We start from the raw sequence: 14,903 nt of genomic DNA, 5'->3' as shown, positions 1-14,903 counted from the left end.
TGCTCAAATGTCCGGTGTAAACAGAAATTTTGACATTTACTACAATTCTGATAACGACTAAATACAATTATATGAAAACAAAGCAACTATAGAAAAAGGAAAAAGTCCCCAAAGTAATGAGTTTGAATTCCTGTTAAGGGCATCGATCTCTGAAGAAGTATTTTAAAAAGACGACTGAATTTGGGAAGAACCATTTTAGAATGTTCTAGTAATGTTGGAATAATTTTGAAGGAGAAATACAAATAGAAGAAACCTCAAGGAAAAGAATATTCTGTGGCACAGGAACATACATTTTCATGGTCAGCGTGGAGTTTCATTATTGGTTTAGAGCTTTCTAGATAAGAATTAACCTAGGTCAGGGGTCTCCAACCTTGGTCCCTTTAAGCCTTGCGGACTTCAACTCCCAGAGTCCCTCAGCCAGCAAAGCTGGTTGAGGAACTCTGGGAGTTGAAGTCCACAAGTCTTAAAGGGACCAAGGTTGGAGACCCCTGACCTAGATTGTGCCTCAAAATATGGAAGGTAGCAGGAAGAACAGAAGCGAGGAAAGCAAGGGCTGTCAGGTGCTGTTGTACTCTGATCTCATTCCCAGTCAGTATGAACAATGGAAAGTTGGTATTTATAGTCCAGTCATTTTTGGTGAGGCAGTTTTTTTTCTCTTTAGTAGAGCATTTCCATTTGTGGGAGCACATCCTGAACTAAAACTATGGGACATCTAGTAAAAAGCACACTTATTTATAATAAAGTGAGCATTGAAACATTTTTAGCATACCCCAGATCTATGAGTCATCTCATGCCTCAACGTCTTTCTGCAGCTAAACATTTAATAACACTCCAATTGCTTGCATTGTCACTTGAGTGACAAGCTGAAGCAATCCAAGCCAATTCCAAATTTCCCATCCTAGATTATAATGCCCCCCAAAACAGAATTCAAGGTAATGTGCTGCTGTGGCCAAATGGCCTGTCCTACCAGGATCAGTAGGTTGTACAATGTTACAAATGCATCCACTGCATTTGGCTACAACTCATTAAAGCAGCCACATCTTTCCCCAGTATTCTGGAAATGGGCATGGCTACTTACCTGAATCACAGAAAAGTGCTGCGGGCATGCCTCCACGTACTCCCTATCATCTTTTCGGCATCACCACAGAAGCCTCTCACAGCCTTGCCTAACAGAAGTAACCAAACTGAAACAGGTTGTACTCTTGAACAGAGTTAAGGCAGGCACAGGGACTACTGGAGATGCCATCCTTCCACCTTTTAAGTCCAGCAGATCAGGGGTCTCCAATCTTGGTCCTTGTGGACTTCAACTCCCAGAGTTCCTCAGCCAGCTTTGCTGGCTGAGGGACTCTGGGAGTTGAAGTCCACAAGTCTTAAAGGGACCAAGTTTGGAGACCCCTGCTGTAGATGATTTTCCAGGACATACATTGCCGATGTCATCCCTCTAAAGCAGTGTTCCACATCCTTGCTGGCTTAAAGATCTGTGGGCTTCAACTCCCAGAATTCCACAGCCAGCATGGGTTTCCAATTGTTTCCCATTCTTCACTGGCCTTCCCTGCAGATGCCCATTTTCTTAGTGAATATCAGATTGTTACAATAGAGCAACTATATGGCTGAGCTAGGTTTGTGTGTAGTGGATTTGAAGGAAGTAAGATAGAAGGTGAACACTGAGTAGAGCAGGAAAACACAGGCTTGTGCAGAAGGAGGGTGAGGAAAAGCTGGGCCACGGAAACAACATTTAGAAAGAAGTATTTTGGCAAGGTGGAGGGTTGAGTTGGCTGCCCTGCACATAAGATACATAGGCACATATGAGTAGTGATTATGTTAGCGCATAAGTTGGGTAGCACCAAAGAGTTACTGTGAAATATGCACACTGATGTTCAAAATAATTTTCTGTCTCCTCCCAATACAGCACTTAGAAGCACCAAACCCACCACCACTGCTATAAAGCTACATATTCATTAAAATAATATTAGAAACTGTTTTCTAGAAGAATGAAGTATTATTTTCTAAGTTGGTTCCTCTCTTGCAAGCACAGCCCGTAGCTGAATCTTGAATGCTGTTTTCCCCTCTTCTTTGCTTCAATGGCCCAGATGCTTCTTTGCTTTTGACGGGTTCAGTCTTATTATTCCCCATAATAATTTCCCACGGTTTCCAGTCATTTCCCTTCTTTTGTGTCAAAGAGAAACAGGGTCACCAAAAACCGGGAACTTCAGAACATCCTCCAATCACAGGAAAGAAAAGCTCCCGAGGAGAGCCACGGCAGGAATCAAATTCCCCTTTCTGAATGACACTTATTTTTTTCAGATTCCCAGCACCAACTCGAAAAAACTTTAATCACGAAAAACAAATTTTTTTTTTTTAAAAAAAAATTGGCTTGGCCAAGCAAGGTGAATTCCTAAGGGCAATTCACACGGAGCAATTCCTCCCTGTTTTATCAGAATGAAGACACAGAGTCAGCCGCTCGGGTAGAATTAGTCAATGCGGATTCAGAATCTTTCCCCCCCACACGAGGCAAGACAGACATCTGGTTGTCAAAAGCTGGTACAAGAGGTGGCAGCTGCTGCTGATCCTAGGCACATGGGTGGAGAAAGGACGAATGGTTACGGGATGGGGAGAAGGAAACAGGTCCGTTGGGGGGACGGGGGGGGGACATCTTTGCAAGAGGCTGTAGTCGGAAATAGGTTTGGGCCATTCTCTTGATAGGCGGGGATGCAGGAGGAAACACACAGAGGCCAACATTGTTTGACATGCAGGATTAATCAGGAAATCTTCCTAGGCAAGAGGAATGCGCTCTCCTATGAGCACTTAAAAATTCACAAAATACCTGAGCCGGGCAAGTGGTGACTGCTTTGCGGTAGAAGAATTTGGGAGCTGCAGGAAGTAAAGGCCCAGCTCTGGAACAGCAACACAGCCTTTGCAAACTTGCCACAGCCTTTCCATCTTTGCAGAAGAGGCAAGGGAGCCTGCAGGAAACAGCCAGGCCTGGAGAGGAACCAATAATACAGCACACGGGCTTACTGGCGAGTACCAGGATGGCTCTAAACAGTGAAACATCCCTTCAATGCAGCTGTTCAGTCAAAGAAAACAATAACAACCCAAAGCTACAGAGCAGAAATTACCTAGAAACTGCCTGAGTCAACTGAAGGGTGGCAGTATTAGACTATGTCCCTTCCCAAACGAATTATGGTTTAAGTCACACCTATCAGCAAACCATAAAGACAAATTTCTAGAGAGCGTCCCCAACCTGGTTTTGTCCAGAAGTGGCTATTCTTAAGAATATTGGGCATCATTATTTCCATATAGTTGGAGAGCACCGATTGGGGGATTGTGATGGAATGTAGTCTGGATTCCCAGGAGGGAGGGGCTGCATTCCCAAGTTGCAGTAAAGCTCAGATAAGTCCTCTTGAGTACAATTCTCAGAGTATATATTCTGTGCTACAAATGGTTTGGCAAGATTCTGTCTATCAGGGAGGAACAATAAAGGAAACTTCTCGGAAGTAATTCTACATGTCTTTCTTGGTTTTTGGAACCTGATAGGGATGCAGTTCTAGGGGGTAAAAGGATAATTTTGGGAGAAGCATACATGGGCCAAAAAGGTAAAGGTTTCCCCTTTCAGTCCTGCCTGGCTCTAGAGGGTGATGCTCATCTCTGTTTCTTAAGGAGCCAGCATGGTCTGAAAACACTTCCATGGTCATGTGGACAGCAAGATTATATGCTGAGGCATACAGCACACTGTTGCCTTATCACTGAAGTGGTATCTATTTATCTACTCACATTTGCATGTTTTCAAACTGCTAGGTAGGCAGGTCTCAAACCCAGGCTGTCAGCTTTCCAGCTGACAAACTCAGCCTTTTTAACCACTGAGCCACTGTGCTTTCTTCACATGAGCCAAAGGGGCCCACAAAAGACAAGGGCGTGCCAAAACAACACTCTAATCGCAAACCACATGTTCTCCTTAAGGGCAGGAGCTCTTCGAACAGCAGGTTAAAAATAACTTGAGAGTAGTAAATGTTATGTCAGCTATGGAAAAAGAGAGCAGCACTTTTCAAAATGGAAGAAAAGGAAATCTGGAGAAAACGAAGGGGAGGAAGATTCTCTTGGGGTTTTATGGGCTGACTGAGGGATGCTTTTGCTGCGTTGTCTATGGCCAAACAAAACTTGTGTTGCAATTTCTCCGACGAGCACTCCAGTGATATAACTCTGAGTTGAGGTGGGAGAGGCCTTTTCTGTTTCAGGCAGCTGAAACTCAACTGCAATGTTTTTATCACTGTATCTCAGAGATGGTGCTGCATAATGTACAAACATAATATACAAACCGGATAGCGTCTGATTTCAGTCACAAAATTCATAGAGACAGCAAATATCAGATTTCTATAAAGAATGGATAGACCTTGCCAACAATCAAAACTATCATTTCAGCTTGGAGATTTCCCACATAGTGGCTGCTAGAGATTTAGTTTACAGGATCCATTTACACATTATTGGGACAATAAATGAAACCGACAACCAAATACAAGTACTCCTCGCTTACCGACTACCCGGTTCAGAGACCATTCAAAGTTAAGACATGCTGAAAAAAGACATTTATGACCATTCCTCAAATTTGTGACTATCGCAGTGTTCCCACACTCATTGTGATTGTGTTTCGGGTGCTCAGCAATCAGCACACATATACAATGTTCACAGACTTCCAGAGTCATGTGATTGCTTATTTGCGACCTTCACAGCCAGATTCTGACAAACAAAGTCAATGGGGAAACTGGCAGGAAGTCACAAGTCACAGTCACCTTTAACAACTGTAGGTAATTTGTTTAACAACCGGAGCCCAAATGGACACCATAAATCGACAGTCACATGACAATTTACTTTACAATCATTCTGCCTACAAAGTTGCCAGTCCTTGTAAATGAGAACCACCTGTAATACACTCTCAGCTCTGCTCTTTCTCCTCTTCCCCCAATAATATGTAATATAATATTTAAGCCAATATTTTGGGCCTCTTGAACATGCTTATTTCTCCTTGGTTTGGTTTTCTTTGAAGTTCTTGCCTCAGATTTTCACCTCTCAATATCTTTAAGCAGAGCCCTTTAAAAACTCCCTGCTGAACTAAAAATTTAATGAGATACCAGTGTGGCACTGTTAAATGTGTGGGAACAATCATACTAGCTGTATTTAATAAGCCTGTACAGTACTTTGAATTTAATTCCGAAAGGTGCCACTGAGGGCAATAAAACATTATTGTTCTAAAGAATTGCGGACAGCTATTATATTTAGGTACCTACAGTGGTGGGTTTCAAATTTTTTTACTACTGGTTCTGTGGGTGTGGCTTGGTGGGCATGGCAGGGGAAGGATACTGTAAAATCTCCATTCCTACCCCAATCCAGGGGAAGGTTACTGCAAAATCCCCATTTTTTCCTGATCAGTTGGGATTTGGGAGGCAGAGAATAGATGGGGGCGGGGCCAGTCAGAATTTTTACTACCATTTCTCCAAGCTACTCAAAATTTCCACTACCGGTTCTCCAGAACTGGTCAGAACCTGCTGAAACCCACCTCTGGGTACCAACATATTTTAAAGCACACCTTTTTGAATGAAACCCAAAGCACCTCATTCATGAAATCCAGTTTTTGTTTTGCCCTTGCTAACCTTTTGGACCCTTAAAAGCCAGATATGGCTCTCGTCATGCCAACTAATTTATGCCACTCTGATTTTCGATTTATGGATGAATATACAAAATGGAACATGACACATCAAGTTGGCTCCAAAGAGTCAAAGCATGTGATCATTCTATAGAGACATTTCCCTTTATATTTTTATAACAATTTTATAATAGATTTTAAAAAACAAAAACTCTCTGTTTCAGTGTCAGAAGCAATGTGCTGCAATGTATGAGGAATTCTGGATAATAAAGGGGATTTTAAAAAGAGCGGATCTGGACATTTTGCTGCTGGCAGATTCACAGCACTAGAAATGCTAACTACAATGAAGCCAAACCAAATTTTCATCCTGATGGAAATTTTCACTTGCTTTTTACAATTTAGCTGAAGGGTGTCTGAAAATAAGGCCTTTAGTCAACCATTAAAATGTTTAAATTATTCTAAAAGCCTAATATGACAGTTTCTGGAAGTATAAAAAAAAAAAGCTCTAGTCCTCAAAGAGCATAAGGTAAATGTGCCAATACTTTTTTTAAAAAAAATTAAACAAAGATAGAAGATGCTTCTCAGCTACCTTTAAGAAAGGGCTCGTTATCCATTTCTGGATCTTATCTGGCCAGTTTTAAATATGGTATAGAAATGTGATGATTTAAAAAATTGAATGGACTTGTATTCGTCTATCATGCCTATCCACAACCCAGAATCTGAAAAGCAATATTTTGATATCTCAACTGCAAGATCAGTCTGAGTGATTTAAAAAACGAATACCATTTTTCCATCACTTAAAACACCTGCAGTATAAAAAGATTGTCACCTCTTCTTTTTCTGTTCCATCTCTCTGACCAAAACCCATTTCTACCCTTTTATAGTACTCTTATCCAATCCAACAGAAAGCACCTGTTTACATTGTTCCTAGGATTACGCTGGAGATTTTAAAAACCTCACGTTTGCCCATTCTTACTGGCATAATTCTTACCCATTTTCATCAGAAGTTACCTTCCTTTTGGGCTAAACAGTACCGTGAAGCCAAGCCAAGCCTGATTACAGTACAAGCATGCTGATTATAATTTGCTTGGCCTTGTCTTTCTGAATTCAACATGCTGGCTACCATTTTTCTTTTTCTTTTGGCTATTGAACGTATTTAGTCAAATGTATCACAGCCATCCTCTGATTTGCACTAGGTACTAGTACCATCCCTGCTTACATTTATATTTTTATTTTACTTATGTCAACATTCATATTCTGCTTTTCTGTGCAGGCTCCCCCCTCAGTTCCTCACCTATGGGACCCTGCTTTTTTCCCTACAAGCTATCATGTAGTCTAGACCAGGGGTCTCCAACCTTGGTCCCTTTAAGACTTGTGGACTTCAACTCCCAGAGTCCCTCAGCCAGCTTTGGGACTCTGGGAGTTGAAGTCCACAAGTCTTAAAGGGACCAAGGTTGGAGACCCCTGGTCTAGACTAGGTGGGGAACGATGGCCTCTTTATGACTTGTGGACTTCAACTCCCAGAATTCCTGCTGGCTGAGGAATTCTGGGAGTTGAAGTCCACTTATCTTCAAATGCTCAAGGTTCAGAAACACTACCTTATAGTACTAATCAAGATCCATGCTCTCCATGGACAGGACACATATATTTCTCACCCTGGCCTAGAACTTACCCTGCTATTACACATCCCGGCCAGTTTTTTGTTTTTTTTCTGTAAAAATACTTTATTGGGAAGGAGGAGAGTTCAACTCCCAACAACATGATTTCCTGTTTGCGTAGGCACAAAGAAGTGTTCCTTAGGCCCTATAGCTTGATTTTTGCCTACAGCAATCAACCTGAGGGGAGGGTTGCTCTTGGGTCCCGAATAGATTTTCCTTGACAGTCGCCTTTTGATCATAGATGCTCTAATGGCACTGAATTCCACGGTGGAAACTAAATCCACCCCCCTGGGGGATGAAGGCGTGGAGGGCAAGGGTATGTTATGTAGAAAGGAGTGTCCTAAGCATTGCAAAGGGGCTTGCACTTTGGGTCTCACCGGATAGGAGGAAGAAAAGGTAGCATGAGAAACAGGCAGCTCACCAGAGACAGTATGGATTTCCTGCAGATGTAGCCTCAGGCCCGGCTTCCTACCTACCATACTGGTGACATTGGCATGATTGACAGTAGGCTCCTGGGGGTTAGCAGTCAGTTCTTGAGAGCTCGATTTGGCACAGAACTGAGCTGGCTGTGACACTTTATCTCCTGTCATGACAATCGTCGTAGCCATACTGTGTGCCATCAGCACTCTTCGGTTACGGGGGTCTGCTTTGAGCTTGTTGGGCAGCTTAAACCTCACCGAGCTTGAAGGAGCAACTTTACTAGGGGTGGGTTTCTCTTTGACTTTGTTCTCCTTCCCAGGAGCTCCTGGCTCTGCGGTCTTGTTGTTTGCTGCTGTCCAGCATGGGGTAGGTGCCCGAGGAAGACTTTGGTTATTGCGCCGGTGAATTGGTTTAGGAACTCTTTGCTGCTGCGGAGCAACGCAGCCATTCTTTGTGTCAATGGCTGGAGGGGGGCTTCTTTGGGGTGGAGGTTGAGGCTTCTTCACCGTGCATCCTTCTACCAAAAGGCTAATGCCAATGTACTGGGGAATCTCCACGGCAGCCTGTCGTGAGAAGAAAAGGATGATGGGGATTGGTCAAAAGGAACCTATCTAGTTTGCTGCAAATGATAGTCACAAAATATAGCTGGTCATCACACCACAACTGAATGAGGTAGGGTGCAGCACTTCGCTAGAGCTGTGGTAGCACAGTGGTTAGAATGCAGAATTGCATGCTAACTCTGACTACTACCAGTGGTTCAATTCTGACCGGCTCAGGGTTGATTCAGTCTTCCATCCTTCCAAGGTCAGTAAAATGAGGATCCCGATGGTTGGGGGCAATATGCTGATTCTGTAAACTGCTTGTAAAACACCGTGAAGGGGTATATAAATCTAAGTGCTATTGCTGTCACTAAAGTTATGTAGATACAGGTAGTCCTTGACTTGTAAGCACAAGTTTTGGTTGCTAAGCAATGTAGTCTTTGCACCTCTACAACTGTCTGGTTCGGTTCTGCAACCCAACAAGAAAAACACAGACTTCAGAGGATAATTAGAACTGCAGAAAAAATAATTGCTACCAACCTGCCTTCCATTGAGGACCTGTATACTGCACGAATCAAGAAGAGGGCCATGAAAATATTTACAGATCCCTCACATCCAGGACATAAACTGTTTCAACTCCTACCCTCAAAACGACGCTATAGAGCACTGCACAACAGAACAACTAGACACAAGAACAGTTTTTTCCCGAAGGCCATCACTCTGCTAAACAAATAATTCGCTCAACACTGTTTACTAAATCTGCACTACCATTAATCTTCTCATCGTTCCCATCACCAATCTCTTTCCACTTATGATTGTATGACTGTAACTTTGTTGCTGGCAATCCTTATGATTTATATTGATATATTGACCATCAATTGTGTTGTAAATGTTGTACCTTGATGAACGTATCTTTTCTTTTATGTACACTGAGAGCATATGCACCAAGACAAATTCCTTGTGTGTCCAATCACCCTTGGCCAATAAAAATTCTATTCTAGTCATTATGCCAATCATCACATGATGGGCCCAATTTTACAACCATTTTTACCACAGTTAAGCAAATCATGCAATTTTTAAGTGAATTAGATACTTGTTAAGCAGATCCGACTTCCTTCATTGGGTTTGCCAGTGGGGAAGGTCCCATTTTGTAATCAAGTAACCCTGGGACACCGCAGCCGCCCTAAGTGCAAGTCAGCTGTCAAGCACCCAAATTGGAATCATGGGACGATGACAGTAGTGCAATAGTTGTAACATCAAAGATGGGTCATAAGTCGCTTTTTTCAGTACCATTGTAACTATGGAGCATTATTAAATAAATGGTCATAAGTTGAGGACTATCTGTGCTCTGTAACGCATGAGTAAAGGAAGATTAACAATTATGCAATATAAACCCCAGGATATTTCCAGATAGATAATTCCATCCCTATGGTCACATGTTCAAAATTCAGATGCTTGGCAACTGGCATGTACTTATGACGGTTGCATGACGGTTGGTCATGTGATCAGCTTTTGCAACCAACACTCAATGGGTAAGCCAAATGCACTTAGCCACCATATTACTAACTTAACAACTGCCATGATTCACTTAACAACCATGGTAAGAAAGGTTGTAAAATTTTACGGGACCGCCTACTGCTACCGAATACCTCTCACCGACCCGTGCGCTCTCATAGAGAGGGTCTCCTCAGGGTGCCGTCAGCGAGGCAATGTCGTCTGGCGACGCCCAGGGGAAGGGCCTTCTCTGTGGGGGCTCCCACCCTCTGGAACGAACTACCCCCCGGACTTCGTCAGCTTCCGGACCTTCGGACCTTCCGCCGCGAGCTTAAAACATACTTATTTAATTGTGCAGGACTGAGCTAGATTTTAAATTTATGGTTTTAATTGGGTTTTATTTTTATATTTTAATTAACGGGCTTTTAGAATAAGTTTTTTAATTGCTTTTATATTGTATTTATGTGTTTTTTAAGTGCCTGTGAACCATCCTGAGTCCTTCGGGAGATAGGGCGGTATATAAATATGATTAAATAAATAAATAAATAAATAAATAAAATAAAATAAATAAATAAAATAGGGCAGAATTCACTTAATGACTGTCTTTCTTAGCAACAAAAAGTTGAGGTTCAACTGTGCTCGTAAATCAAGGACTACTCTGTACTCTGAGTTGCAAATGCCGAACCCCAAATTAGATAGATCCAATATAGAGAATCAACCCGGAAAAAGTGAGGCAGGCATTTCAAGGAATTGGACTCAGATAGAAACACTCACCTGTTTATAGAGGAGCTCAAAGTTTCCTGTGTTGCAATTGCGATCGTACTTGCGGTCAATGACCACCCTTAAGGTATCCTCCTGCACATTGGCACACAGTCGGGTGGTGACAGACGTAGAGGCTGCCATGGTGGGGCTGGCATTGATCTCAATCAGCCATGGCTGGTAGTTTTCTCCAAAGAGAAAGTCTGCCCCATAAAGCTCAAAGCTGTTTTTGCGGAACTCCACGAGGTCCTGAGAGGTCTGTATGGCGTGAATGATGGCCGCCTTCATGCCAGGCACAATCACCTTGGACCAGGCCTCTGGTGCCCCCATTTTCCTCAGGTGGATCTGGAATTGATCAGAGGACCACATATTGTCTGAGGGAAGCTCAGAATGGCGGTTCAGGGAATTCTCATAATGTTTCTGGATGGAGTTATTGCACAGGTGGATGGAACTGGGGGTGAAGAAGAAGAAGAAGATGGGATCATAATGGGGACCAGATTCTATGCAAAGGCTTTTAACACAGGATATGTCAACTAAGCTCAACCCATAGAAACTCCTTATTGGGCACATTTTCCTGTCTGGATCTGAAATTATAGAACATATTTTCTTTGTAATTGGGATCAGTCCTCCCATCCTGTTTTTTAGAAAAGTCATAAAAATGCCTCATTTTACCAATCTTTCCTGTTGGTATTTATTGTTTGATAATTTGATGTTCATAATTATTATATTTTATTTAGGGGTCCTTAGTGCTCTCTGAGCATGGTTGTTTTCTTGCAGACATTTCATTACCCAAACGAGATAACATCATCAGTGCATTTTTAATTTATTATACCAGAGGTGGGTTTCAGCAGGTTCTGACCAGTTCTGGAGAACTGGCAGCAGAAATTTTGAGTAGTTCAGAGAACTGGTAGTAAAAATTCTGACTGGCCCCATCCCCATCTATTCTCTGCCTCCCGAGTCCCAGCTGATCAGGAGGAATTGGGGATTTTGCAGTATCCTTCTCCTGGAATGGGGTAATAATAATAATAATAATAATAATAATAACAACAGAGTTGGAAGGGACCTTGGAGGCCTTCTAGTCCAACCCCCTGCCCAGGCAGGAAACCCTACATCATCTCAGACAGATTGTTATCCAACATTTTCTTAAAAATTTCCAGTATTGGAGCATTCACAATTTCTGCAGGCAAGTCGTTCCACTTATTAATTGTTCTAACTGTCAGGAAATTTCTCCTTAGTTCTAAGTTGCTTCTTTCCTTGATCAGTTTCCACCCATTGCTTCTTGTTCTACCCTCAGGTGCTTTGGAGAACAGCCCAACTCCCACTTCTCTGTGGCAGCCCCTGAGAGTAGGGTAGGAATGGACATTTTACAGTATCCTTCCCCTGTCACACCCACCAAGCCACACCCACAGAACCGGTAGTAAAAAAAAATTGAAACCCACCACTGTATTATACCCCACCTTTTATTACTTTTATAAACAACTGAAGGCAACAAACATATCTAATACTCCGTCCTCCTCCTTTTTTCCCCACAAGAACCACCCTGTGAGGTGGGTTGGACTGAGAGAGAAGGACTAGACCAAGGCCACTTAAGGTAATTAGATTTTAATTACCTAGGTTTGTTTTATTCTTTTGATTTATTTTTGTTGCTTCCATCCTGCTTTTAATGCTTGTAATTATTCTATAACCTCTAGGTGGTAAACATGCATCCTTCCTCCTCCTCCTCATTTCCCCTACAACAACAGTCCTGTGAGGTTGATTGGGTTGAGAGAGAGTGACTGGACCAAGGACACCCAGCCAGCTTTCATGCAGTGATGGGATTCAAATTTTTTACTACCGGTTCTGTGGGCATGGCATGGCTTGGTGGGCATAGCAGGGGAAGATTACTGAAAAATCCCCATTTCCTCACGATCAGCTGGGACTCGGGAGGCAGAGAATAGATGGGGGAGGGGCCAGCCAGAGGTGGCATTTACCGGTTTTCCAAACTACTCAAAATTTCCGTTACCGGTTCTCCAGAACTGGTCAGAACCGGCTGAATACCACACCTCTGCTTTCATGCCTACAACTGGTCTAGAACTCACAGTCTCCTGGTTTCTAGCCTGGATCTCTGTTTGTAGTAGAGTTGAATTCTTACATTCTTTGTCAGAAAAGCAATAAACATTATTAATTTTCTTATTAATTATAAAAAAAGTAATAATAATACAAGTTCAGTTTTGAATAATCAAGCAAAGCAAACATATATTGAAAACAATGTTCTTCCAAGCCATACCAACGATCTACTTATTTCTGTATAATCTGCCATAATAAATGGGAATTTAAGAGTTAAGCCAGGAGTCCTTCAAAGTTTTAGAATTTCGTCTACTGTAATAGGCAGAGACAGCCTTTCTGGCACATACACAGGTTTATGCTTTAATATATAGACTTCTTTCTTGGGTTTTTTTCATCTTTTTTTGATTCCCACAAAATAACGCTCCTTTGAACCAATATATACCAATAGAAAGTACAGAAGGAAATGGAAGAAGTTACAATTATCCTTGTTGGGAAGAATAGCAGCAATAAAAATGAATGTTTTGCCTAGGTTTTTATTTTTGTTTCAAATGATACCAGTACTTAAAAAGGATGCAAATTTGCAGGAGTGGCAGAAAGGGATTAATAATTTTATTTGGATGGGTAAAAAACCGAGAATAAAGTTAAAAATAATGCAAGATATATGTGAAAGACGGGGGTTAAAAATGCCTAATTTGAAATTATATTATGAAGCAGTTGTTCTGTCACTAATTAGTGACTGGATTAATTTAACAGAGGAAAGAATATTGAATATAGAAGGTTATGATTTGCTATATGGATGGCATGCTTATTTATTATATGATAAGAGAGTGGATAAGACTTTTAAAAGTAATATACTCAGAAATGCTTTGTTAAGGGTTTGGAAGAAGTACCAATATAAGTTAGACTATAAAATACATATATGGGCAATCCCTAGACATGCGATAGAGAATATAAATATAGAACAAAAACAGGAGGTGATTACTTATAAAGAGCTTCTTTTTGTAGAAAAGGGTAAATTACAATTGAAATCCTTAACTATAATGAGAGAAGAAGGGATAAACTATACTTGGTTTCAGCTGCAAGCCAGACGGAGAGTCGACCAGAAAATTGGTATCATGCAAAATGAGGAAAACTTGGTAAAACAAATTAGAGATCAAGGCCAATTGCATATCAAGAGGTTATATAATGTACTGATAGAAATAGATTCAGAAATGGAGCTAATTAAGGATTGTATGATAAAATGGGCACAAAATATCCAGCAACCTATAATGATGGAAACGTGGGAAAAAATTATGGTTAGAAATGTCAAATTTACCCAAGCACAAAGTTTAAGAGAAAACTTTTATAAAATGTTTTATAGGTGGCATTTAGATCCTAAAAAACTGGCATGTATGTATCTGAATATGCAAGCTAAATGTTGGAGCTGTGATTGTGATGATGCTACTTATTATCATATATGGTGGACTTGTAAAAAAATCAAAGCATTTTGGATAAAAATTTGGTGGATTATGCAGAATATCTTGAAAAAGAAGATAAAGTTTACACCACAGTTATTTTTATTGGGTATAATTATGGACTGTACAGTAATAGAGACTAAACTGATTTTAAATTTAATATCAGCAGCGAGATTATTGGTTGCCAATATTGGAAGAAAGAAGATTTGCCTACAATTGAAGAATGGACACTTAAAGTATCGAACTTAGCAGAAATGGCAAAAATTTCAGCGTATTTGAAAGACTATTCACAAGAAAGATATATATTGGAATGGAGAAGTTGGATTGATTATATTCAAAACAAATATCAGACTAAAAAGTATCAAATAGCTTATGAGTGATTGTAGGAATTGTACTGTATTAGTGTATTTGTTTAAAAGGGAAAGGGGAGTTAAGGTTGCAAAGGGGAAAGGAAAAGTAATGGGTGATGGTTTATTGTTGTATTTTAGCTTATGATTGTTAGATGTAATACCCTGTATTTTGCTCTGGGAAGTCTTGGGGGGGGGGAAGGGTCGAGGGGATGGGGGAGGGGAGAGGGTGGAGGACGGAGGGAGGTGGGGGATATAATTGCTAGAAAAAATTTTTTGTAAAACTTTTTCAATAAAAAAAAAATTCCTCCAAATATATATCTACTTCTCAGGTGAGTTTTAATGTCTGTGTTGAATTGATGCTCATTTTCACACTCTTAGTATCTTTGTGTTCCCCTCCCTACCCCCCCACCCCCACCCACTCCCGCCTTTCCGGTCATCCCATACGATCCTGCTTCTTTTTCTTATCTTTTCTATAAAGGGACAAATCTAATTCCATACCATTTTACAGTCACTGCTCAGTTAATTTTTCTATACAAAGGATTTCC

The 14,903-nt window shown here is 41.1% G+C and overlaps 1 protein-coding gene across 1 annotated transcript in view; it reads right to left on the bottom strand.

Moving 5' to 3' along the window:
- Positions 1 to 2,755: 2,755 nt before the first annotated feature.
- The window catches only part of TTLL3 (tubulin tyrosine ligase like 3), a 32,416-nt gene continuing 20,268 nt past the window's right edge, over positions 2,756 to 14,903 (bottom strand). The window contains exons 11-13 of the mRNA XM_058167738.1: positions 10,524 to 10,959; positions 7,718 to 8,279; positions 2,756 to 2,982 (exon numbers count right to left, since the gene is read on the bottom strand). Coding sequence (XP_058023721.1) covers positions 2,756 to 2,982; positions 7,718 to 8,279; positions 10,524 to 10,959 — 1,225 coding nt within the window. The remainder of the gene's footprint in view (positions 2,983 to 7,717; positions 8,280 to 10,523; positions 10,960 to 14,903) is intronic.

The sequence above is a fragment of the Ahaetulla prasina genome, chromosome 2, assembly GCF_028640845.1.
Source record: "Ahaetulla prasina isolate Xishuangbanna chromosome 2, ASM2864084v1, whole genome shotgun sequence".
Classification (NCBI taxonomy): domain Eukaryota; kingdom Metazoa; phylum Chordata; class Lepidosauria; order Squamata; family Colubridae; genus Ahaetulla; species Ahaetulla prasina.
This window is presented reverse-complemented; position numbering and strand designations above follow the sequence as displayed.